General features: G+C 45.2%; 1 protein-coding gene across 1 annotated transcript in view; it reads left to right on the top strand.

The window, feature by feature from the left end:
- SPTLC2 (serine palmitoyltransferase long chain base subunit 2) overlaps positions 1-27,556 on the top strand; it is a 425,361-nt gene that overhangs the window by 253,665 nt on the left and 144,140 nt on the right. The window contains exons 6-7 of the mRNA XM_086937562.1: positions 1,714-1,807; positions 25,913-26,018. Of these exons, the coding sequence (XP_086793688.1) occupies positions 1,714-1,807; positions 25,913-26,018 (200 nt within the window). The remainder of the gene's footprint in view (positions 1-1,713; positions 1,808-25,912; positions 26,019-27,556) is intronic.

The raw sequence follows: 27,556 nt of genomic DNA, 5'->3' as shown, positions 1-27,556 counted from the left end.
AGTCTGTGGAGAATGCTGGTTTGGCCACTGACTTCTGCAGGACTTCTTGGTGTGAGTAGACTCTCAAGACCCTCTACTATTTGGGATGTATAGCTCTGGTATCATCTAACCGGTTAGGAATCTGCAGTTAGAAATATCAATCAGAAGTACAAGTTACTTACCTTCTGGTGAATAGTCTATCCAGCAGATTCCCTGCTATCTCCCTCCTCTCCGTTCTGTGAAGTGAGCTCCTGTGATTATAACAAGGCTGTTTGGTCTGCATGTGAGGGTGTGGGAGTGTTCAAGATGAACTGACATCAGAGTTTAGAGAAAATGGTAATATAATGCACTGTCCATTTTGGAAGCTGTGTGAGACCAGCACAGACTCTGATGGTTCCACTTACCAGCACGCTGGTATGAGAAAAAAATCTAGATCCAATCTGGGATGTTTAAAATCTGAGTAATATGGTGTTAAATAGAGTATGCACCACAAAGAGCATTGCAGAAGGTAAGTAAGTAGTTCATCCCATCCTATATTTTTCCAAATCCATCATTAAGTACAGAAGTGTCCCTTCTCCTACTTCTATTTAAAGTATAGAGAAATGTGAGAGGCCAAACAGATGTTCATTCATTATTGCATAATCTGTTTGTAGTTGGTGACCATGAAGTAGGCAGTAGCCCATTGCTTTTGTTTCTTACCCCTTTTGACCAAAGATCTACCAATAAATCCTTTTTAGGAATCCCAGGCCCTATTCTGGAAGAGTAAAGTGGCTGCCAAAGCCTACTTTATCAATGTTTCAGATTCTGGAATGTGTAGCTCTACAGAAGATCAGTTCATATGTTTGCAGTAAACAACTTCATATACGTTTACCAAAGGGTAGATTATCAAGGGAGTTAAGCTTCTCCGCTTGCTTAGTGATTTGTATTCTATTGATGACCAACTTTCTTTGTATAATCTTGTTCCAGTTTCCTGCCTCTGTGATGCATAGAGGCTTGGTATTATTTGTGTGCATGAATGTGACTGAAGATACGTTTATGCAAGGGCTAAAGTTAATGTTTCTTGGGAATTTTCTCAGAATTGGTGAGCAGTCCTTACATTTCCTTGCAAAATCTGAAAGTGGACAAATTGGTCTTTAATCTTGCTGCTTACTTCCAGAATCCAGTTTCATTGTTCACCCAGCTGTCATAACGTTTTATTCTGTGGCAGTCATTGGCCCTGGCTGGCTTAGAGTGAAGTTTTCTTTGTGTTAGTATGTATGGCCTAGCTAATCATTAGCTTTATTTTTTCATGCTTTATTTTTCTTCTAAGATATATAGTTAAAGAAGTTTGAAAAGACATATCCTCCAAATTGTGTTTAAGATTCAACGGGTGATGTTTACAAAAAAACAAAATACACCTTAAAAATGAAAAATGTGCCCCCCTTTGTAAATGTTCCAGATCTCACTGTAAAGTGAAAGATTCAGTGTTAATAAATTCATTAAAGATGAATGGAGTAGAGAGAGTAAAAGTACGTAACTTTCCCATATTCTTTGTTGAGTGAATGGGATTCGATCATTGTGGATATAGGGATTGCAGTTTTTGTATTAGAGCTGGCATTACATTGGACGAGTCCTCGTGAGGCCTATTGACTTAAGGTGTTATCTGACTGAAGGAGTTGCAGCTCTTGAGACTGCGGAGTGTATGATGCTGTTGTATAAATGTTCCTTAATAATTCAGACTGCTATTGTTTACAGGGCTGCTTAATTTTAAGCGATGAACTGAACCATGCATCATTGGTACTTGGAGCTAGGCTGTCTGGTGCTACCATTCGAATCTTCAAACACAACAGTGAGTATTCTTGAGCCCTATTCCTTGGCATGGTCTGGCATTTGGGGGATTATATGGTTTTCTGTGTAGGGACCGAGATACACTGGGCTTCCGGTGTAATGGTAAATACATGAGAAATTTGAGGAGTTTCTGTATCTAGTAAAATTCCATTGTTCAGTTGTTCACAATAAGGCAACATATTCAGTTTTCTTGTGCAGTAGTCTCTCACCTGATCCTTCTCAAGAGGTCAAAGTCACACCTCTTTGCCATCAGTGTTCAGCTCTGTAATTCCCTTACCTAACTCGGAAAAGAAAATTAAACCCATCTTGCTTTCTATAAAGCTCTAAGAATTTTCCTCCTGCTACCATAAAAATAATTTCAGGTAATACTGCTGGCAGTATAAATTATCCACATCGGCCAATCAAGGAATTTCTACCAGAGTAAAAGAATCAACCTAAAGTGTATCTTAACACGTGTCTGCCCAAGATCTGTTTATGCACCCACTCAGCGACAGCTGCTTTATGTTTGGTAAACATTCAAAAAAAGAAGATTGTTGTGTGATGAATAAATAGCAGTGCAGCATGATGTCAGCTATTGATTTTCTTGAATGGAGGAGTGTGTGTGTGTGTGTGTGTGTGTCCCTCTGTGTGAGTGTGTGTGTGTCCCTCTGTGTGAGTGTGTCCCTCTGTGTGTGTATGTGTGTGTCCCTCTGTGTGTGTATGTGTGTCCCTCTGTGTGTGTGTCCCTCTGTGTGTGTGTCCCTCTGTGTGTGTGTGTGTGTGTGTGTGTGTGTGTGTGTGTGTCCCTCTGTGTGTGTGTGTGTGTGTGTCTCTCTCTCTGGCTGTCTGTCTCATTGAAGAAGTCCGAGTTTCAAGACCTGTTGTGACTACTCTCTTGGACCACAGTACACAAGCACACTGACTCCAACTTTGATTGTCTTCATCACCATCCGGCGTTTATGTTTTAGAACACTGCTCCAGGATTGATGTTGTAACTAGCAGGTTCTTTCTTCTCAGTTCCTGCAGTTCACCTCTACTACTGCTACGAAAATGTTATTGTTAAAATCTAGCCGTCTGCTATGCCTGCACTTTAGATCTGACGGTTGCTGATCACTACGCTCCAGTGCACTGAATCCTCGAGCCGATATTCTCAAGTCCTCGTTGATGCTTCTTGGAGAATTTACCTAGGACAAGGGTATGAAACGTACACGCTTCCAGGTCTGCTCTAGGTGCCACATGAAATACCCCTGTAGTGATCCTCATTCGTTCTGGAACGTCTGCCTCTCCCTGGAGTACATGGAGCCTTCCTGCAAAGCCTGCCTCACCTTCATCCATCTGCATAAGAAACCTCAAATGAGGTAGGCTTATCTCAGTGTGTAAGTGTGCAAAGATAGGCCTCTTCAGAGACACAAAACATTTTCGGAGTTACAAATGTATCTGGTGCAGAGGAAAACATTCCAGTAGGTCAGGCAGAGGCCAGTCTCTCTCTGCTCGAGGCCTCCAACATCTAGGAGGAGGTGGAGTTTCTCAAACTAGCGGTGTAACACATGCCCGACTATTGGCTGAAGTCCGTCAATGCCGAGCACCTCTACAGTGCCTCAAGATCCGTCTCGAGCCCAGAAACTCCCATTGACAAAGGCATAGCAGCACTCTCAAGCAAGTGGCATTGAGTCCCAAGCTTAGCCGAAAACCGCACAAAGCTCAGGGTTCTGCACCTCCAGCCAGAATGTCCCAGACTCGACAGGCTGGATCGTCGCCTATGAAGATCGTATAAAATGGCATGGATCTGCTCTCCACTTCCACACTGACTTTACATTGAAAAGCTGCATTCTGCGCCAACATCACCACCACATCCTCAAGCCTCTGAAAAAACACCCTCGGAGTCAAAATCAATGCTGAAAGTACCTCCGCAACTGACACTAGGGCCAGCGCTGAAGCTCCCCTCGATGCCAAAGTTGAACTCCACAGAGGGGTTAATCTTTGAGAAACTTCTAAGAGGGTCTTGATACCTAGTAGAAAAAGCTCTCCATCAGCACATGGACAAAATACTTGCCAAACCGCCGGCTCCAGGACTCATCCAGATGCCAAAAATCATTGGTAGGCATTTGAGGAGGAACTAGGACTCTGCCCTTACATACCACCAAGTCCTTGAAGGGTCATGAATTTGGCTACCAGCCGACACCATTCCCACCACTTCTACCAATACCTCTTCCACCGGTACCACTACCCATACACTTCTGTATCGAAGCCGCAGGACACTGACTCCGTGTCCGGCAGTCCTTACTACTGAGACCTCTATGACATACCCGTAAGGCCCTAAGACTATGTGGTAAACCCACAAGCTGATCCAGAACTCGAGCCCTATCCTGCCAAGCTCTCCCCATACGATGATGCCACTGCATATCATGCAAGAATACAAACGGCTACTCAACATCATTCGGTCAAACTACACACAATGCAGGATTCAGGATGACTTCCTGATCAATGCTTGTCTAAGACCTAGCTTGTGGTGCAAGAACTCCCCATGCTCAAGGGAATGCTGATGTCGGCCACTCCAAAGTTGTTGTTTTTTAAACTAAGTTCTGTACTCCGGAGAGTCTCATTGCACAGGCATCCAGTGGTATGGTGGATCCTGATTCATCTCCAACCCATCCCGCTATACAACATCCAAAATATAAGAATTGATACCTTTAATGAGCAAAGTTTCTTCTGTCAACCTGGCACTGAGATCTGTTCATACAGTCTGTCTGTTGGGCTGAAATAAATATGCCCTTTTGGAACATGGCTAGTGAGATTTTGCTGACTGTGCTGGAGGTGGTTCGGGACTCTTTGGCTCAGGCGTTGCATGATGGGCATGACTTTGCAAAGTAAGTCTTTCGCGCAGGCCTGGATTCAATGTAACCCACTGGCAGGGTGGTCGGTACCCCTATTCTGATTCATTGACAAGCCTGGATGAGATCAACTAAATTTTCCAGCAATATGCTGGCTATGTTAGGGGATATTTCATTTTATGGATTTTGCCTCTTCAGAGTGGAGGAAAGCTCCTTTCTGGAACTCTTTAGATGTAGCAGAACCGCACTTTGTTCCCCTGCTTAGTAACTTACCCACCAGCTCTGAAAATGTAGGGGCTACTCCAGGGGGATCGGATATAGGCAGAAACAACCTTCCCAGCCAGTGATGCAACACATAGCCCGTACTTTCAGGGGCACAAATTGGGCACAAGGAGACAATGCACAGGCCAGCAGGGGCACCAGTCCTCTAATTTCTTGTTCCCCGCCACAGTGAACAACAAATCGCTTTGGTTTGTTCTTAGCTACTCCTGTCCAGAGAGTAGGGGGCAGGATTTAACACTCACTGATTGCTAATCCATCACTTCCTACTGATGCAGTTTTGCAGATTGTTCAAAAGGGCGACGCCCAGTGTTAATTTTTGGCCTGTGGTTTCTGGTGCTCGGCAAGGGCCCTTAAAGTCAAAACCCGCACTTGTGACAGTCTGCCACAAGGTGGTGCTGTCTGGCTAATTAAGAGATGACCACAGCAACAGGTAATTATTCATTCAATATACATAAAAGATTACTATTACCTGCCGCCCAAGACATTCTTATAGCTTTGGAGGACTAAAATAGTCCGAATTGTCTCACTTGTAGGAGTGTGATGGTTAGTAATTGTGGTGGTTCTATCAAAGGCAGCGGCATTGTGTGGTGCAAGCTGCATTGGCCTCTTGACAAGAGCGCAGACATTTTGTTTTACAAATTAAGCACTGGCTACACCCTACCTTTTGTCTGATCTCAACCCAACATTTCTCCTGATCCAGAACAAATTTCAGAAGAGCATCTGCCCATTCTGCTGCAAGAGTACTCCGGTTGCTCTCCAAGGGTGCCATAGAGATGGAATCTGATTCGTAGGAAAGCAAGGGTTTTTAATCCTGCTCTTTCCTCTTCCTGAAAAATGAGTGAGGAATCAGATCTATGTTGGACCTCTGACCCTAAACACCTTCCAAATTAAAAATGCTTACATTGGCTCAGATCATTAGGTCTCCCAGACCTGCGTTGCAGCGCGTATGCGCTGCTTGCTCTGCAAGGCTTTTTGGAATTGAGCAGATTTTTGAAGTGGAGTTGAAGCCCCGCCCATTATTTTAATTGACTGGCATCATCCTTTACGGTAAACACTGGCCTCCGATTGAAAATGTGGTTTGTTTGTTCCCGCCCTGTCTCCTTTTGTTACGGCCATCCGGACTCGATTGTTTGCTTGCGGCGTTACACGGTGGGCTCTATCTGTTGGGTGAGCACTATTTTTTCATAAATGGACACTGATGGGGGCTGCTGCTCTAGGCGCTGTAAATTGTATGTTATTTATTACTTAAAGAAGCGCGGCGCCCGCTAGGGGACACAGCGCGCCCTTTAATTATTTAACATTTATGTTTAGCACGGGGGACACCGCGCGCTGTTTACTGCCCTCACTTTCTCTTTGTTTTTTTATTAAAGTAAATCTGCTTTCAAGTCGCTGGGCGTCCACTTCACATAGAATTAGCTCCCCCTAATGGCGTTGCTCACGAATCCAGTCACACAGTGCTCCGCCGAGGTCCCGCTCTGTGATGTAAATCCAATGGATTGTGTTGCTAAGTGGCTGTCAAGACATGGGAGTAAGATGGGTGTGAACGCGAGTTCAGGGTCATCAGTTTACACTACAGTGTAGTTTTGAGGAAGGTTAATGTAGACTTATATCAGTCAGCCCCCATTCTCTCCAAGGTTAGTCCCTCCCGGCGGCAGGGGACTTCGGGAAGTCACTGCCAGTGCGTCGGGAGGGAGTCACTCGTCAGCAGTCGCCATCTTCCTCGGCCACCGATGGGCTTGGCCCCTCTCCCCGCCCTTCCTCCTTGCAGCCCTCCTTACTCCCACTCCCTCATGCTTGCCTCTCTCCTGTAGCAGCCTGTGTGCTCTCATCGGACCTAGCCTCGGGTTTGCCTCCTGAGCCCCCGTTTATTTTCTTTTACAAAGTTGTTGCAGTTTGGGACTTGTCCGGTTTATCCCTTATGAAATCAGAAATACAAGTCCCAGCAAGCAAATAAAAAATCTTGACTGGATGAACAGAGATTATAACCTCCAGAAAGCGGCGTGCAAGCTGGATCAAGTTGAAACGTTTATAGCTGAATGAGCTCGCAAATAAGATTTACTGCCAAGTGGGTGACTGAATTGGAGTCCAAACATACCAGCGTGATAAAGACCCTTGAAGATAGCGGATGTCGCTCAAGTAGAAATAATATCAGAATACGGGACATCAGTCCCGGAGATCCCCAGTGTGAAAACGTGGAGAACAATGTTGAGGCACTTCAGACGCATATTGTCCGAGAATGTGAATTTCGATATTTAACTTGATAGGACATAGAGATTTTTAAGCATCTCCGATATAACAACAGATGTACCCATGAATTCATTTTTTCAAACTCTAGTAGTCTATTACCGCAGCAAGAACAAAATAAATACATTTTGAGGAGTTAAAGCCCACTTCTTTGAGCAGACAACTGTGACACTAGCAGGGTCGGATTGGGACCATAAATAAGCCCAGGCACCCAAAACAACAAGCATTTGCAATGCAACCAGTCTTACATTTCCTGAGTTTGAGCTATTGGTTTTATCACAATTCCTTTTATTTATTTTTTGTTTTTTTAAAACATAAATAAAAGCATTGTCATTTACAGTGCCAATAGCTTAAACTTGCGTAAGTGTGAGACCTATTGCATTGCAAATGCTTGTTTTTCCTCTGCAGTTGGCATACTGGATAGTGTCCATGGACTTGCAGGACACATATTTTTATATACAGAACCTGCAGTCCACAGGCGTTACCTGCATTTCAGGGTGAGCCAGGAACATTTTCAGTTTGCTGAGCTCCTGTTCGGTCTCACCAGAGTTACTTTTGGGGTGCGTCACAAAAGTGATAGTATGGTTGCTGCCCATCTTTGGAGTTTTGTAGTGCTTGTATTTCCGTACCTCGATGACTGATTGCTGAAGGCAGACTCACTCAGTCAGTCTTGGACCACCTCCAGAAAGCAGTGGAACTCCTAAAATTTATGGGATTTACCGTAAATGACCCAAAGTACCACCTGATTATCTCACAAAAGCCTCCATTTATTTTGGATATCCTGGGCACAGAGTGCAAGGCTATTTCTCTATCGTAACTAGTCTGGTACATTTGGACGTAGATATCAATATTGCTGGCTGTATCCTGAATCCCAGTTAGTGTGCCTCTAAGAGTCTTGCCCCCTTAGCATCATGCATTGTTCTTGTCATCTATGCCAAGTGGTACATTTGAGCCTTGCATTGGAACCTAAAGTCCCAGGTGAATGTGATGACACTACTGAGTTGGGGAGTGCGTCTGGGGATGGTGGAGATAGGTCTCTTGCCTCCAGTCTCTTGCCTCCAGCAGAAAGCCACCTCCATATGAACCTATCGAAGCCATGGGCCACCGTTTGAACTTGAAGACTTCATTGTGTCGATAAAGGGAAGGCTAGTACTCGTTATCGGGGATAACATGACTACTATGTGGTACTGCAGCAAGCAGGACAAAGTGGCATGTGACAAAAGGCTCTGTGCCTCTGGAAGTGGTTGGTACACCAGACCAGCTTCCTGGTCGCCAACTGCATGGCTGAGTACCTGAATGCAAAAGTGGACTAACTGAGCTGATGTCGTTTGGGAGATCATGAGTGGCGTCTACATCCTCAGGTTCCACAGGGCGATTTTCAACCAATGAGGAAAGCCATGGCTAGATGTTTTCACCTCTGTCAAGAGCTTGTAGTGTAAACAGTTTGGTGCATTACAGTTTTCCACAAGAGCACTCTTTAGGTGATGCATTCTGGCTGGAATAGAACAAGGCAAGCCGCAATAACTGCCAAAACACCCTTTTTGTACATCTGTATACATCCAAGAACAAATCATTATTAAAACATTCATTGTGCCGCAAAATATATAATCACCAAAACCGTATATCTATTTTCTCATGATAATTTTTATTCATTATCTTTTCTTTTCAACTTTTTACTGCCCTTACTGGTTTTCCCCAGAATCTGTTGTTATATATATATATATATATATATATATATATATATATATATATATATATATATATATATATATATATATATATATATATATATATATATATATATATATATATATATATATATATATATATATATATATATATATATATATATATATATATATATATATTTTTTTAACTATTACAATTCTTCAAATGCCTTTAGTTGAATGATGCTTTGAGAAATGTAATTTTAAGTTGTACTTAGAAGTTCTCTATGGTTTAGAAAAACTGAAACCTTGTCCATTTTTTCCTTGAGTTGCAAATATTTGTGGGCACATTGTTTCCTTTCATACTAAAATTTCGAATCTTGCTTCTAGTCTTCAGGTTACATGCACATAATAATGGAGCAGTAAGTTTAGAAAAGAGAATTTTACTACTACAGCAAAACTGCATTAAGAATACCTCAAAATTCTATTCTAAAATAAGCTTACAAAAGCAAATTCCCACCATATTCACAAAGCCGATTTGTAGCAATTCCATCTCACTGCACGTATGTAACCTTATGGGCTGTGGTTATAGTTAATCCCCTTGTTTAGAAGTAGTACACATTGAAAAAACATATTGCTTAATGGGTAAGGCGCTCAAATACTTAAAGGGTGTACTGAGCCAACACTGCAACAGTCGGAGAGTGGAACACCAAAAGCAGAAGAGCTATGTTTTAAAGTTCTTCCTAAAGATATACAGTTCAGCTCATCCGTAGCATGAGTCATACAGAGATGAATACAATCCAGTACTTATTGCAGTTATTGTCAAAAAGGGAACCAAGCATAATATATTAATGGTAATACATTGCTTATTACACTGTGCACTTCTATAAAGAAAGACTGTCCTTGCAGCACTGTTGGCAACAATTGGGTCATTTGTTTGCTACAGGAAATACAGACTTACCAGTAGGGGTCTGTTCTAACTCTAAAAATGAGTGTGGTTCCAGCAGATGTACATCATCATTTGACAACATTTTGAAACCATGCTGAAAGTGGCTGCCTGTGTTATTTAACTTCTGCTTGGATTAGGTTCACTTACACTAGAAAACTACCATCACAACTCACACGTGTAGTGGTAACAACAGTCGCAGCTGAGATTTTAATAGAATCTAAGATTAAAATTAGCAGTGCTGACGGTTGTCTTAATCCCGTCCCATTCACAAAACCTCAAATGGAAAGCACAACTACTTGTGCCCACAGTTCATTGAAAACTTCCTTGATAGTTAAAATAATAATCAAATATTTCTCAGTTCTGTAGTAGGGGATCTCTGTGTATAGTCATAATCTAGTGAATAGTCCCGCCCATGTGCGTGGACCCCGGAGCAATCAAAAATAATCTCTTAAAGTGTCGAAAAAATGCAGAACTGCACAGACACTTAAGAGAGAATTTAAAGACAGATAATGCAGCCTTTAAACAGGCTACACTGTCCAGTACCTCCACTAGAAATTCCACCAAAAATCCACAAACCGCAAAGCCTGTCCAGATTTCCCTTGCCTTATCAGCAAAAACCCTCTGAAATGATAGAGAGGAAGACATGGACAGACAAGCCCCATAGGCTGCCATTATGTGGCTCAAAACAGGATACTGTGCCTTTAAGAGAACTTTCCAGAACTTCACAGTATCCCAGAATGCACTGCAGATCCCTTTTACTTCCAGTTCTTTTTTCCGGCTCCTGCAAGCAGGACCCTGGAGCATTGAGCTCTCCCTTTTTAAGGGTTTTTGATGATTTTTCACTAGTTTTCTCATAGTTAAGTACTTTGTTGTACTTTAGTACCTTTCTCCTTGGTTCTTGCACTCTGTTTTTTGTCAAATATGCCTGCATTATTCGATAAATGGCCGGAGTGCTCCAGGAAGAAGGCCAAATCGGATCCCCATGAGGTGTGTATCCTCTGCCTTCCTTCTTCACATGTCCCAGAGGATTGTGTGATCTGTCAAGGCTTCTCTGGCAGGACCCTGAAGGACAGGAAGAAGATCAGACTTCAGGGCCTCGAGGAAAGAAGATTGAAGGCACAAGGTGAGTCTGGAGGGGCTTCTTCTGCCCATGCTGAGGCCTCTTGGGGGCTCCCCAGGGGCAGGAAGGCCAGCAAACGTCACCATTCTCCGCCTGGGTCGATTGCGCCCACTACGGCGTCGAGAGGAATGACTACGGTCTGTTCCCCATCGTCTGAGTCTAAACTACGTCGACGCTCGACGTCGAGGGATGTTACAAGACCATCGAAGTCCCCGGTGACTGTTTCATCGTCGTCCTCGGCAAGGTCGGCGTCGAGCGATCGACGTCGACAGGCCAGGCGTCGGCGCTCGCCGACGAGGCGACACCGCAGTTCGCCATCGGCGAAGAGGAGACGTTCGTCGTCGAGGAGGTCCTCGTCGTCCAGGTCGCCGTCGAGGCGCGGAAGATCGCCGTCGAGGCGCGGAAGGTCGCCGTCGAGGCGCAGAAGGTCGAGGCGCAGAAGGTCGCCGTCGAGGCGAAGGCGTTCGTCGCCGAAGAGACGCTCAACGTCAAGGGGCCGGCGCTCGCCGTCTGGTCGCCGTTCTTCGACGTCGAATAGAGGTGGAATGAGGCCTGACGCCGTGGGAAGTTCGCCAACGTCCCAGGCTGGTAGAGAAGGAGTTTCGCCGGGCTCGGTGTATCACGAGGTGTATACCCCGTCGGGGAAGGTGACTCCACCTCCTCCATTGCCGAGGGGTCCCCCTCCGAGGAATCCTAGTCCTCCTCCGTTGCCTCCACCGCAACCTGGGTCAGGGTTGCCAGTGAAGCCACCTCCGGTTCCACCGAGGTCGACCTCGTTGCCTATTCTTCCGAAGCCTCCCAAGGGTACGCCTAAACCGAAGGCCCCGTTTAAGCCCAAGTCACCCGCTCCGGTGCATCCGGTTGATCATCCTCGGCCGAGGAGGTCACGTTCACGCTCCAGACGGAGAGGAAGATCAAGGAGTCGTCATAGATCTTCCACCAGATCAAGACGTCGTCATAGGAGGCGGGGGTCTAGGTCCCGCACGGACTCTTCCAGGACCCGTTCCTACTCGCCGACCTTATCGGACTCCCCTGAGACCAGGGTTTCCTCAGTGGATGACATTGCCACTTTCCAGGAGGTTCTCCTGAGGGGGGCTGCGAAGTTGGGTATCGCTGTGACGGCTCCTACACCTTCGACGTCAGTGATATTCGAGACGCTTCACAAGAAGCATTTGTCTCTCCCTCTTCTACCACTAGTACCTGGATTGAAGGAACCTGCAGAGGAGCTGTTCCTCACACCGGCGGTGGTGAAGGACGCTCCCTCCCGACTTCTAAAGAAGTGCAGGGCCCCGGATTCGGACCCTGCCTTTCTGAGAGTAGATCCGGTACCGGATTCGGTGATAGTGGGAGCTCCTGAGGCACAGCCGGGAGCAGGGATCAGATTGCACTTTTAATACTGTATTGCTAAAAACTTGATTTTAAATCGCCGTACCTATTGCCCCTGATCAAGCAGATTGAATGCTGACGTAGGCAGGGACTTCCAGCTGCACCAACGTGATTGGCCGGTCCCCAGAGACACGCCCACAACCTTAGCCACGCCCCCTTTGTGTCAAAAACTCGCGCTGACTACGAGCGCAGCGTTTAAATAGTTGGAGCTCCTGGGGCACAGCCCGGAGCAAGGATCAGATTGCACTTTTAATACTGTATTGCTAAAACTTGATTTTAAATCGCCGTACCCATTTCCCCCGATCAAGCAGATTGAATGCTGACGTAGGCAGGGACTTCCAGCTGCACCCACGTGATTGGCCGGTCGCCAGAGACACACCCACAACCTTAGCCACGCCCTCTCTGTTCCCTTCCTCTATTACTACAAAGCATGTGTCCCTACCGGAAGCGCAGCGGGCGCGACGAATGCGCGCCAAAGGCGCGATTACGGCAAGCTCGTCTGCGCTCGTCCGCGATCAACAGGGGGCGCAGGGCAGGACTCCATGGCCTCGCCCTTCCAACAGATGCCCTAAGCAGCAGCAGCCCCCAAATATATTATTCCAAAGCTGATCTCCTCACAATCGGTAAGAAGCCGACTCAAAGCTGCTTACATACCCTAGAACCTGATTATATGCCCCCCCTTTGTAAAATATGCAACCAAGTACTTCCCACGATAAATAAAATACCAAGAAAGGTAGCTAACCTTAAGATGATATTGTTAAACTGTAGGTCTTTGACTAAACATAAAATGGAGATCCACGACCTATTGATAAATAAAGATCTGGATGCCATGTTTCTCACCGAGACATGGCTAGAAGAGTCGTCCTCCCCTGACATTCTGGACGCAATACCCCCCAGTTATAGCCTACTGAGAATTGACAGACAAAAACAACGTGGAGGAGGGCTAGCATTAATCTATAAATCAGAGCTAGAAGGCACTCTAATGAAATATTCCATAACTAACAGCGAATGTGGCATATTTACAATAAAAATAGAACCGACAAATGCGATTACTGGTCTACTTATATATCGACCCCCTGGGAGCCGCGGCGCCTTTCTGCAGCCAACTCATTGAGTCGGCAACCCAGCTAGCAGTTAGATATAAAAAAACTAATTATTTTAGGCGACCTTAATCTTCATTTTGAAGATATTAACTCAAGCGAGGCACAACTTGTAGCTGCCGCATTAAACTCTGTAGATATAAAGCTTCTCTCTACAACCCCCACACACCAGCAGGGCCATCTTCTAGACCCCATTTTTGCGAATTGGGAAGGTATTAGGATCTTACCCCTTATCCCATTGATCTGGTCTGACCACAGCATTGTGCCATTTGAGATACTAATAGAACCTATAGGAACTATATCCATAAAGCATCCCCCTCAGAAACGCCGTAATTGGAAGAAATTCACTCCTGAACTTTTTAATAGCATTTTATCAGAACATCCCCCAACAATAGGTAACACCTTACAGGAGGTTTGGAACAACTATGAATTATGGATGTCGAAAGCATTAGATAAGATTGCTCCTTGGACAGCCAAACCTCCAGCAAGACAATCCAGAACTGCTCCATGGTTTTCGGAGAAACTTAGAACAGCAAAGGCTCAATGTAAATCCACGGAGCGAAGATGGAGAAAAAGCTATGCACCTGAACTCAAAGCGAGTTACAAAATTGAACTAAAAAAGTATCATAAACTGGTCAGAGCAGAGAAAAGTATCCATTATAAAAATAGAATTGAGCAAGCAAACAATCCCACGAGAAAATTGTTTAGTATCTTTAAAGAACTCACAATTCCCTCACGACTAGATGCTCAAGACACACACTCTGCTGAGATGTGAGCAAATTGCTGACTTCTTCGTAGAGAAGGTGGATAGAATTCATGCCACCTTTGTAAGCAATATAACTCCCATAAACACCAACGCGGACACCAGATCCACTCTAACATACAAATCCCCACTTACCAGTTTTAAAACCCCTGACAAACAGGATTTGTTGGAAATCATTAATGGCATACAGTCCGGCTCCCTCACCGACGCCTGTCCACCGGATCGGTGTAAGGGAGTTATGGAAAGCACATTAATTGATCATATTAGTCACATGATCACTTTATCATTCCAGGATTGCTATGTTCCAGAAGTATGGAAAACTGCCCAAGTCATGCCATTAAAGAAAAAGCCCAATTTTCATATTTCACAGTTCCAAAATCTCCGCCCAATCTCCCTTCTCCCTTTCTGTGCTAAAATTATAGAAAAAGTAGCTAATAAACAACTCATGGAGTTTTTGGAGAAAGAAGCTCTCCTTCATCCCTCCCAGTCAGGATTTAGATCAGGCTACTCGACTGAATCGGCAGTTCTATATTCGACTGAATGCATTCGGCAGATGGTGGACGAGGGCGAGACAGCGGCGTTGGTCCTATTGGACCTCAGTGCAGCATTTGACACCGTGCTGCACTCAACGCTGCTGTCTCGTCTCTCGGACATGGGAGTAATGGGCCCAGCACTTGCTTGGCTACGCTCCTTTCTGATCGACAGAAGTTTCCACCTACACTGCCCACCCTTCAGATCATCTCCTCGGAAGGTGAGCCACGGGGTTCCACAGGGCTCTAGCCTTAGCCCTACGTTATTTAACTTCTACATGGAACCCCTGGCACACATTGTAGAGGACTTTGGGGTGGGCATTGTTAGCTACGCTGACGACACCCAGTTGGTGTTTAAGCTAACCCCTGACCGAAGAGAATATGCCACCAATTTCTCGGACTGTATGTCGGCAGTAGCGGCCTGGATGAACAACAACTGTCTCCGTCTCAATGGCGATAAGACCGAACTACTGGTGGTCGGGAGAGCCACTTCAGTGTGGTCTCATGCATGGTGGCCTAGCGAACTGGGTAATTTGCCTACCCCTGTAGAGGCGGTTAGAAACTCAGGCGTTATGCTGGACTCCGACCTTTCTGGCAAGACCCAAGTCAACAAGGTAACGGGAAGGTGCTTTGGCATATTAAAAGTTCTTAGAAAGGTGTTAGATCTTCTTCCCACCGAAGCCAGAAAAACCATAGTCCATGCACTGGTAACACCCCATTTGGACCATGGGAATGCCCTCCTGATTGGGCTCAGCCAGAAGGGCCTACACCAATTACAATGCGTGCAGAACGCTGCCGCACGACTGGTGCTCGGACTCCCAAGAAGAACCTCTGCTAAAGCTGCCCTGTCCAGACTCCATTGGCTCCCAGTTAAGGAGAGGATTAAGTTTAAGACCCTTTGCTATGCCCACCGCATCGCTCAGGACAAAGGTCCCGAATACTTAAAAAATCTCCTTACTATACATCGCCCGACCCGGAATTTAAGATCATCTGGCATGATGCTATTCAAACTCCCCTGAATCACCAGAGCCAAAATGGGAGGAAAATCTTTTAGATATTTAGCCTCCAAACACTGGAATGCGCTCCCACTCCACCTGCGGATGGAGCCATCCGAACTGAGATTTAGGACAAAACTAAAAACGTATCTGTTCCCTAACATCTAATCCCACTTTGAGCTCCATTACCACAGCTCCTCTGGATTTCTGTATTATATTAACAGTCAGCGAGGGGACACACAGTTTGTGCAGCCAGGCGCTTTATAAATGTTTTATTATTATTATTATTAGTGACGGCGGCCAGGAAATTACACTCTACCTCCCCGTCATCCACCGTGCCGCCAGATAAAGAAAGTCGATGGATCGACTCGGCTGGAAGGAAGGCGTGTGGGACCGCTTCCACAGCTATGAAGGCGTCCAGCGATACAGCTCTGCTGGGACGTTATGACCGGGCGCTGTGGGACTCCCTGCAACAGTTTGTGGAACTGCTTCCAAGAGACAAGAGGGAGGACTTCCAAGAGATTCTCAAGGAAGGGATGCTGGTGTCCTATCAGGTCATCAGCGCGTCTGCGGATGCCTCCTTGTTGGCTGACCATGGTTACTGCCATGGAATCCATCAACGGCGACATGCGTGGCTCCGGCTCACGTCACTCAAGCCGGAGGCCCAGCAGCGGGTGGCCAACCTGCCCTTTTCCGTGGATACCTTGTTTGGAAAACACGCAGATGATGAGATGGCCCGCATGAAGGCGGAGGCGGAGACCCTTACAGCTGTGGGCTTGGAAAAGCCCAAAGAGAAGAAGTCCTACTGGCCGTTCCAAAGACGGTACGGTGCACAAGGAAGAGGACGGGGGCAGTCTTCGGGACAGCAGCAGCAACAACAGCAGCAGTTCCGGAGACCCTTCCAGAAACGACAGAAGGGTAGTGGGGGACAGCAGTCCTCTACCGCGAACAAGGGCCCGGCCGGGTCTCGACCCTGAGCGGTTACTTCCCTTCATCCGTTACCCGCTCCGGTGGGGGGAAGCGTTCAATTTTTTCTGGCAGAGTGGAGAAAGATTACTCAGGACAAGTGGGTGCTGAATATTGTTTGCAATGGATACAGTCTGCGGTTCATCAGCCCTCCTCCAGCGATCCCTCCGGTCAGCTCGCAGTATCAACTGCGCGAGCTCCAGGCGGAGGCCGATATCCTGTTAAGGAAAAGGGCGATAGAAGACGTACCTCTGTCTCAAAGAGGAAGAGGTCTGTACTCCCGGTTCTTCCTGGTTCGCAAGAAGGACAAGAACGAGTTCAGGCCCATTCTGGACTTGCGGCAGGCAAACAAGTGGATTCGCAGAGAAAAGTTTTGCATGCTGTCGTTGCATCAGATTTATCCTCAGTTGCAACAGGGAGACTGGCTTTGTGCAATAGACCTACAGGATGCGTACTTCCATGTGCCCATCGCGTACAAACACAGGAAGTTTCTGCGATTTCAAGTCGGCACCAATCATTATCAGTACACAGTGCTGCCATTCGGGCTGAAATCTGCGCCCAGAACATTCTCGAAGTGTATGGCAGTGGTAGCGGCACACCTACGGAAGAACAAGGTGTTTGTCTACCCGTACCTGGACGATTGGTTGATCAAGGCCTCCTCCTTCTCGGAAGCTCAAGCACACTTCCAGAAGACATGCGTTCTCTTGAACAAGTTGGGGTTGCACATCAACATGTCCAAGTCTGTCCCGATCCCGGTCTGGTGCATTCAGTACTTGGGAGCTACCATCAATACGCTGTCAGCAAGCGTGTCCTTCGGAGGAGCGACGGCGATCGATCCTTCGGAAGGCTCAGGCACTTATGACCGCTCCATCTACAACAGTGAGGACGGTGTCTTCTCTACTGGGGTCGATGGCCTCTTGTATCTTCCTCACTCCTCATGCACAGCTACACATGAGACCTCTGCAGGAGTGCTTGGAGGACCAATGGGATCAGAGGAAAGGATCTTGGGACGACAAGATACGACTGTCTCTACATGCTCTTCAGTCTCTAAAGTGGTGGTGCTCAGCGGAGAATCTCCTCAGAGGGGTTCCCTTCCACAAGGACATTCCTACTCAGACTATCGTGACGGATGCCTCTCTCCACGGCTGGGGAGCGCATTCGGGAGACTTACAGATTGAAGGAACGTGGTCTCCGATGGAGTCCACGTATCACATCAATTTCCTGGAACTCAGAGCTGTTCACTTGGCACTGAAGGCCTTTCATCCGTTCTTTAAGACCAACTCTCTGCTTGTACAGACGGACAATACGACCACGATGTATTACCTCAACAAGCAGGGGGGCTCGAGATCGCGCACCCTGTCTCGGGAGGCGCAGACGATCTGGCACTGGCTTCTGGCCAGAGGATTGACGATAACGGCTACCCATCTACCAGGTGTGCAGAATGTTCAGGCAGACGCACTGAGCAGACTGATTCAGGAAAACCACAAATGGGTCATATAGACTAAGTACTAGAAGTCTTCGAAAGGTGGGGGACTCCAGACGTAGATCTGTTCGCCACCGCCGAAAACAGCAAATGCCGAGACTTCACCTCCAGGTACTACCAGCAAGAGACGCTGGGGAATGTGCTATGGATCAACTGGTCGAACAGCTTTGTGTACGCTTTTCCACCCATTCCCCTGATTCCAGCGGTGTTCATCAAGCTGTCCCAGTCCAGGGCACAGATGATCCTGATTGCCCCAGGCAGTCTCTCTTTCCGCACATACGGCTGCCTTCTCTCGAAGTTCGGGGGCAGTTGTTACACCCCAACCTCTCGTCTTTGAGTTTGGCGGCATGGCTCCTGAGATAGTGCAATATGGCCATTTGAATTTGCCTGAAGATTGCATGGACATACTGAAGGAGTCTAAGCGACCTTCCACTCGGACATCATATGCTTACATGTGGAAGAGGTTTTGTATCTGGTGTGCGTCCAAGAACTTTGACCCTACGACGTGCAAGGAAGATGTCATCCTTCCTTACCTTCTACATTTGGCACGGTCTGGCCTTAATGTTCATTCCATTAAGGTTCATCTCGCTGCATTGACTGCCTACAGGAAAAGCCCTTCACAGACTTCCTTCTTCCAGATCCCTGTGATCAAAGACTTTTTGGAAGGCTTGAAGAAAGTGTTCCCTCCTGTCAGGCTTCCTTCGCCTTCATGGGAATTGAATGTGGTGCTGTCCAGATTGATGAAGGAGCCTTTTGAACCTATTCATAAGGCTTCGTTGCAGCACCTGTCCTGGAAGGCGGCGTTCCTCGTGGCCATTACATCGGCCCGCAGGGTGAGTGAAATTCAAGCGTTGTGTTGCCAAGAACCTTATACTGTATTTCATGCTGCTAAGGTTGTTATGCGTACTCACCCTAAATTTCTTCCCAAGGTTATTTCTGATTTTCATGTCAACCAGACTATAACTTTGCCTACGCTTTTTCAGAATCCTTCATCTCCAGCGGAAAGGTCCTTACATTCCCTGGATGTTAGGAGGGTGTTGAAATTTTATCTGGATAAAACCAAAGATATTCGTAGGTCAGACCAATTGTTCATCAATTATGGATCGGTCAGGACGGGTCTTGCGACCTCTAAGCAGTCCATCTCTAGGTGGATTGTGTCCTGCATATAACTGTGTTACCAGAAGGCTAATAAGACCTTAGGAGGTAAACCTAAGGCTCATTCCACCAAGGGCAAAGCTGCCACGACGGCTTTGCTCCGTAATGTTTCTATTGCAGAAATTTGCAAGGCCGCCACTTGGAAGTCGGTTCATACCTTTGCTAAGCATTACTGTCTGGACACTGATGCCAGGGCAGATGCTCAGGTTGGACAGGCTTCGCTGCGTAATTTGTTCGCACAATAGTGGTGTTGATTTCTTTTCTCTACCGCCGCTTTGGTGTGGGGATGGGCTTGCCATTCTATTCACTAGATTATGACTATACACAGAGATCCCCTACTACAGAAGGAGTAGTTTCTGTCCTGTAACTCCAGTTCTGTAGTAGGGGTATCTCTGTTATAGTCACAAGCGCCTGCCCTCCTCCCCGGTGGAGATAATTATTCACGTAAGGAATGCTACAGGTCTGGCGTGTTACGCCTTCAAAAAGAACTGGAAGTAAAAGGGACCTGCAGTGCATTCTGGGATACTGTGAAGTTCTGGAAAGTTCTCTTAAAGGCACAGTATCCTGTTTTGAGCCACATAATGGCAGCCTATGGGGCTTGTCTGTCCATGTCTTCCTCTCTATCAATCCAGAGGGTTTTTGCTGCTAAGGCAAGGGAAATCCGGACAGGCTTTGCTGTTTGTGGATTTTTGGTGGAATTTCTAGTTGAAGTACTGGACAGTGTAGCCTGTTTATAGGCTGCATTATCTGTCTTTAAATTCTCTCTTAAGTGTCTGTGCAGTTCTGCATTTTTTCGACACTTTAAGAGTTATTTTTGATTGCTCCGGGGTCCACGCACATGGGCGGGACTATTTACTAGATTATGACTATAACAGATACCCCTACTACAGAACTGGAGTTACAGGACAGAAACTACTCCTTTTTGCTCTTCCTCCTGAATCCTCATCTGCAGCAACTTTATTTTATTCTGGTTTGTTGTTCAAAACATTACCACACAGAACTTTGAACTACACAATTGACTACGCAGTAGCACTGGACAGCCCAGCATGTCACAGGGCATAGATGTTTGGTTGTTTAATTCAATTAATTGTATTTTTGAAAAAAGGATTTTTTTTTACTGCTGGGCCATCACTGTAAGACGTCTAATTTTGGAAGGATAGACTGCTTTCTGTGTATACAGAGTGCACCTACTTGTCTAATGAGTGCTTGTGTACTAACTGCTGTGATTTCAACTAAGTTATTAGGGGATGGAGTGTGAGAAGCACCTAAATCAGTATTTGATTATAGCTATGAATTTTACGGTGCAGTTATGCGAACGATGAGTATTAACAACATAACATTCTCTGTTACTGGCAAAAATGTATTTTATGCTTTTAAGATTGTAATTTAATTTATAGAGTAGTGCCTGGTGGTCTAGCTTACCAAATGCTGTAGATAATGTTGCTATAGTCCAGGTTTGCATGGAACCATTAATTAATTGTATGCCCCAGGTCTTTCCTTCTATTCATCATACATTCAGCTGATCTCTAGATATTGTAATATCCACAACTTCACATTGGGAGGTTATCATTTTGCTATAAATCTCACAGTGACTCAGCAAAAACATTTTGCTACATGCATCAGTCATTTTAAGGCTCCCCTGCAGATCTTTTTAGCTCTTTTTTTGTAGACCTATTGTCTTTTCGATCTGCTCGGGATTGGATGCATTTGTCTATCTTGGAAACGTTCTTTATTTAATGGCTTTCCTATCTATTCTTGTGAATTTTCCCACCCTAGAATTTTTTTATTTTATGCTGTTTGTTTGGTTTGTATACTTACACTACTGGCTTGATAGACTATTCTATTTTTTTTGTCTTGAAGCACTCCATGGGCATACATTCCTTGCCTCTCCAGCCCCTCGATCTCCTAGCTTCATTTTCTATTTATTTTGGGATGGCTCCCGCGTGATTCACCCTTTTGTCCCCACCCACATTATTTCTTTTTTGTCTAATTTGTTTTGCGAGTGCCCGGGAGCTGCAAATTGTTACCAGGCCACTCGTGGGTTTTTGGTTTGTGAGACATTGTGCATACACTTTGTTTTAATTTACTGTTCAAAAAAGTCTGTTTGCTATCTGTGAATGCTAAATTAATTGGAAAAAAATAATAGCCTGCTGATTTGTTGGGTACACATGTTCATGCAGAAGAAGTCACCTTAGAATACAAAGTACAAGATGTCTATCTGTGAATTATAGATGTATTCACACATGGGTAACTATGTTGGAATAGTCTTTCTTATAAAGTAAAAGAATAAGCGTTCCAAAATTGACTGTTTTGCATCCACATATGTGCTTGACCATCTTGTAATCTAATTTTTTTATGCACTTTACTTAATTCAAATAAGCATTAGCAAAGCAGATAGCTCTTGTTCCTCGTTATTAAATGCAAGACTTATTGGGTTTGACAAAACTTGTTGTTTTTAGTTATTGTGTAGTGTGCCTGGTGTATGCATTCATTCTGTTTATGGTGTTTATATGTCAGCTGTTAAAGCTGTCCATAGGTTCAGAACCTTTTTTTGTTATGGGTAAATACTTGCACGGGCAGTCCATCTTAATCCTATCCCACGCCCAACACTCTTGTATCGCTGCCAATGGTCGAACCATGTCATCATTTTTTTTAGTAAAGAGAGAATTTAAATGTATGCTTCTAATAAAAAAAGTAGATGGCTGAGAAAGAGGTGAAGGTTACTTTATTCTACTAACTTTAATATTGTAACTTTAGTTTGATAAATTAAGAAAATAAGCAAACTATTTTGCAATGGCTCTACCGTCTTTTTGCCAAACGGTAACATTCTTTCCATTCTTGCCTCCCCCCACATCATCTTTGCATCTTGGCTTTGCTTTCTATTGTTTGCTGCCAGACGTTTTCTCCAGATCCTGTTGGATGTAAAGAGCGCTAAATGATTTCAGAAGTGACCATGCAGGCTCTCCCAAGTGGGCCAAGAGTTAAGACCCTGGGAGTAAAATCGTTAGGGCTGTGGTAAAACTGTCAGGCTTAACATATGGGAGGTTATGTCCTGACTGATACCTAATATCTTTTAACACAAATTTATCAATGATTAATGCTCAGTATCCAACAAGATCTATTACTTTTATAAAATTGGTTTCATTATAAAGTTAGATTATGTAATAGTGGAAGGATGGTCTTGTAAGACCACTATAACACTTTAGCCCGAATGGTTAACAAGTTATAATCAAAAACAGTTTTAACAAATCTTAGTATAACTGTTAGACCTGACCCTTCTGACAAGCTTATTGTGATAAATTAGAATATGTGCACACCAGATGATGTTGACAGAAAGGTTATTTATTCAAGGTTGAACATCTACAAGAAGAAACGTCCTACACGCAGCGCCAGCAGCAACCAAATCATGGGTGTTATAGTGCAACTCAAACTAGATGGAAAATCTAGAATGAGGAACTCTTAGACTCACATTGTAGTACCTGGAAGAGCATGACTCGAAGGTCATTACACACCTTTCCCCTTTACATAAAACAAAGGAAAGAAAAAGACCGTGATATAAGAGTGTAAAAGTACATTAATGCAAAACAAAATCGCATAACCTTGCTGAAAACCTTCCAGTTAGAGAACTCCTACGCAGTGTTGTCACGCTTTCGGAGGGTTTATTGTTACTACTAACTCGGTTTCAGGATTGGTGTACATGGGAGAAATCCTATTTAAGTTCCAAATATGACTATCATTTAGTTTCACAGCATTTTGAAAGAGTTTTTTAAAACAAAAGGTGAGGAGAACTTTGAAACTCCACCGGCCCTCTGGGGAACACGTACTCTCACTCTGTCACCTATTCGTACACGTGTGTGGGAGACAGCGTGCCTGGCATCAAAATACTCCTACCTTTTGGTTATCTTCAAGTTCTGACTTTCTTGCCAGGGAACCACACCAGAGTCTGCTTTAGAGGGCATCACACTACGATCTGCACTTAAACCCACACCCGCACCTTTGTCCCTCATCCATGCTTGGAACATGTAGGTATTAGGACTCAGTCCTTGAAACAGTTCAAAGGGAACCTTACTCATGGTGGAGTGGGGCGTGAGACGGTAAACCATCACACGTTCCACTATTTATGACTTATGGCCAGTTGGATGGACTTCTTCAAGACACGGTTAAATGTCTCCACCAGTGATGGGAGGAGTTTCACTTGCAAAGAGAATAATTACAAAATGGGGTATAAGTATTGCACCTAAAACCCCAGGACTTTAGATTACTTCCAGGAACAAGAAGACCCTACCAAGAATAAGAGCGGAAGGACTGTGTGAGGAGCACTGCCTTTTCTGTGTGAGGGGGTGAGTTAGCCTGCAGTTGCTGGTTCCATCTGTGGTGGAGGTAAAGAACTCACTCTTTTGACCCTGCTGTGGTATCCTGCTTGGGAAGACTCTCCAAGGCCTTGCCTCCTGCTGGAAGTCTCAGTGAGCTAAAAGGCTTCAAAGAAGATATTGGCTATATTCAGAAAGACCTGCCTGGAGCAAGAGAAAGGATTGGACTGTTCTTCACCCGACTATCCAAAAAGCGCGAGGTAAGCGATGTGTTGATCTGTTTTTGCACCAAAGGAAGCCCAGGGTGAGAGACCGATTTTATAGTGCAAAGTGCGTGTTGAGCACTTTATTTTCTTTCATCTCGACGCAGAGGAAGGGCTTAGAGAGAGAATCAGCGTTTCCCTCTTTCCATGCTTAGAGCTGCTGGAGTGCTTGCCTCCCTACCAACGCACAAGGGTTGCATTCTTTGAATGCCTCGGCACAAAGGGTAAGTGCGGGTGGACCTCGCCCTAAGCCACGGGGAAGAAGCACTCCTCTGACCCCCAGTGCACTCTCTGCTTTATGTGCATCTCAAGGTAACGCAACCAGATTGGCGGGCCGTAGTGAGCTCCTGCTCCTCACCGGAGTACTAAGGGAGGCGGTCTGTCAACTCACCCCGGCCCTACCTGCTGCAATGAACCAGCCGCTCGTGCGTGACTGAGAAGCCCCAGGCGTTGACCAGCAACAGCCCCAGAGCCAAAGTAGGAAGGTGGGGCCAGCCAGAAGGCCGTGAGGCCACAGCCGACCCCAATGGAAGCCCCAGAGAGAGGTGAGAGAACTGTTGGCGGAGCATGAGGCCGGAGTAGTGCCTCTACCCTTCGTTGGCCATGTGGTGTCACCAAGAGCCCTGCGAGGGCTTGAGGCCGGCGAACGCCTCAGGGACTGGGTGACTGCTTTCTCCAACCTCTTTGCAGGAGTCACGTCCCGCCCAAGAGAGGCAGCGACTTGGAAGCCGTTCGCCGCACAAGGGACACAGCGAGGCCTCCTCGCTGCCTTTGGAAACATGTCTGCCCCCCCTCATCCTGACCTACTGCGTGGGGCCTTGAGAAATTAGGGCCCCTGAGGAAATTGAACCTGATGGCAGGCTGGGAGGAAAACCCTCGACAGAGGTCCCGATCCTGCTCAGCCTGTTTGTGGAAGTACCATATTACTGCTGAGAGATGCGCAGGTGCTGCTAGGCCTTTCACCTGGTGCTTAATTATCATACTGAACAGAGAAGGAGCATAGTCTCGCTGTGGCCTGCCTATGGTGACCGGAGGTGATTCAAGGGATGCATGTTGTTTTCCTCACATACCCAAGGCTAGTGTAGTATACCCAGTAGCCAGGAAGTATGCATAACCTAGCCTTCAATTCATGCCCTAATGTTATGGTTTATCTTCAGTGATATATAGTGTTTTATGTGAACCCTACTACTGCATTTCGGTGTCATGCCCTGGTGTTTTCAGGATATGGGCACTTTATAGGTATTTGCTGTCTTGCCCTAACGGGATGTTAGGCCTAATGTTTTTATGATGATGTTCCCTACATGTGCAACTAAGAGGTACTTGGGTTGTTGCCCCAAGCATGAGGTTGAGTATAATGCATATGTGTGACCTGGGCATTATATAGCTCATTACGTTATTGCCCTAATTGTGATATTATGACTTGCAAGTTATTAGTATTTGCCTTAGTGCACTAAATGTGATGTTATAACCATGACCATGACCATGGCCTATGGCAGATGAGAGAGATAAAGAGAGAGATAGATAGATAGAGAGAGGGAGAGAGAGAGAGAGAGAATGGTGCTACGAGAGGGATATAGGTGTATTTCAATAATGCATACATTTTGAAATGTAGAAAAGGTCTCCAGGGCTATGAGGAAAAAAACACAAATATAAATTAATGCAAATAAAGGTAGAAGCCATCTAAAACTGTCCAGAGTTCACCAGGCCAAGCATACTTGGCTTCCATGGTGTAGACCATTGACCTAGACTCCTCCTAGCGAAGGTCAAAGTGGGTATCTATTCGTGTCACTGCTCTTTAGACACATAGTTATGGAGTCTGATGCAGGGAGTTTAGGACAGAATCCCACTCACTCTTTACTCAACTTAGAGTTTTTGCAATCAAGCACTGAGAAAAGTCTTGTGTGTAGCATGTGAAATATCCCATAAGCATTATTTCTGCTTGTTACACTAAGTAGGTTATATGAATTTGGTTCTGTTTTGTGTTTAATGTACACCAGGCCCACATATAAGATCTAGTGTATGGTAGTTATTTTCGGGCTGTAATGAGTTTCTTATTCTCAACTTGTATTACCTTCTTTTTTAGATATGCAGAGCCTGGAAAAGCTTCTTAGAGATGCCATTGTTCACGGACAGCCTCGTACGCGCAGACCCTGGAAAAAAATCCTTATTGTGGTAGAAGGAATATATAGGTATGAATTATGTTAACCTGATTTAAGTGGGGGGAGGGACCACATGATCGCACCTGCATAGAAGGAGCAGATTTAGGTTGCCCACTGTTCTGGATGTATCATAGACGGTAGACCTAATTCCTCATGTTCTGTGATAATGTTTGAACACCCACACGAGCTTCTGATGGGGTTTTTTGTGCTTTGTAATACCCGGAAACTACTCTTAAAACTACTCTAAAATTAAATCTGCAGATCTCTAGTTGGATTTCAGCTCCTGTTTTGCATCTAATTTTGATATCAAATATCAAAGAAGAGGGAGAAGGAATCTGTGATCCTTTAAATTTCCTTAGGTTCAATATGATATAATCAAAGGGGAAGGATCACTTGTCCTGCATAACCAGGGTATGCTGGTTCGTTCTTGATAGTCCCAATAAAAACCCTCATGCACGTGATTGCAGTGGTTGCGTAAGCGGTATATCTTGATTCTCCGCTTTTCCTTTCACGTGTGTGCATAATCATAGGGTTCTATTATTATGCAACCTCCACCTGGAGGTATTACCCTCAGTTAAGAGCAGTAGTGACCAGTGATGTGGTTGTGAAAAGTGAGGTGAGTAGGTTAAAAATCCCTTCTGTCCAGATTTATAAATTTTATTCTTCTGGCTGTCGGAGATATTAAAAACAATTCGAGTGATTGTGAGTGATTATGACTCTCTCACAAAGTGGTATGTGAAATAGGTCGACATGTTTCAGCCCTCCTTAGCCAGTAGGTCTGTGGGACTTTCTTCAGGACCAAGGTGTAAATAGTGCAGGGACCAAGGGCGTCCCTAAAGTTTGTGCGCAATCTAGGTACTTCCTAAACTGCCATTCTTTGTTAAGGAGATTTTCGATTATACTCCTTGAGGTCGCTCAATACCTGTGAAATTGGTTTTATTAAACCTCAACCGAGTCCCAGTGGGTCAGGGAGACCTGCTGCGTTCTCCTGTTACACGACTTGTGCTGACCTCTAATTTTGATAGCCATTTTCTAAAATAATGTAAATAAATAAATGTACACAGTAGTCGTTCCATATAGAGGCATATAGAGGCAACCAAAATTATGCATAGTCTAAAGCACTGCTTCTGTAGACAAGAGGATGGATCCTCTGTCTCAGACTTGTAATCCCAGTAGAGCTCCTGAACATCTCATGAGTTATTCGATCAGCGATGCTATGTATTAGACTAGTAATCTCCTAAAGAATTCTTTTCACTAAATATTAAGTTGGTCCAGTAAACTGAGCAGTAATCTTGTAGATGCTACAGTAATGTACTCCATCAGATCTGTAAACCAAGCAGGAACATTGCTGAAGTCTACAGTAGTTTTCCCTGTGCATATTTCATACCTTTCCGCTACTTATTCAGTGCTGGGAATGTTGTCTGGATTTTGTACCACTTTGGTGTTTCCATAGCCTTGCATTTCTCTTGGTGCCCTCAAGAACTTGAGCCAAGCTTTACTAACTGGCCTGGCTCACTTTTATGCACATCTTGTGTAATGCAAAAGTTGATGTCAGTCATTGTAATGAG

Source organism: Lissotriton vulgaris, chromosome 9 (genome assembly GCF_964263255.1).
Source record: "Lissotriton vulgaris chromosome 9, aLisVul1.2, whole genome shotgun sequence".
NCBI lineage: Eukaryota > Metazoa > Chordata > Amphibia > Caudata > Salamandridae > Lissotriton > Lissotriton vulgaris.
This window is presented reverse-complemented; position numbering and strand designations above follow the sequence as displayed.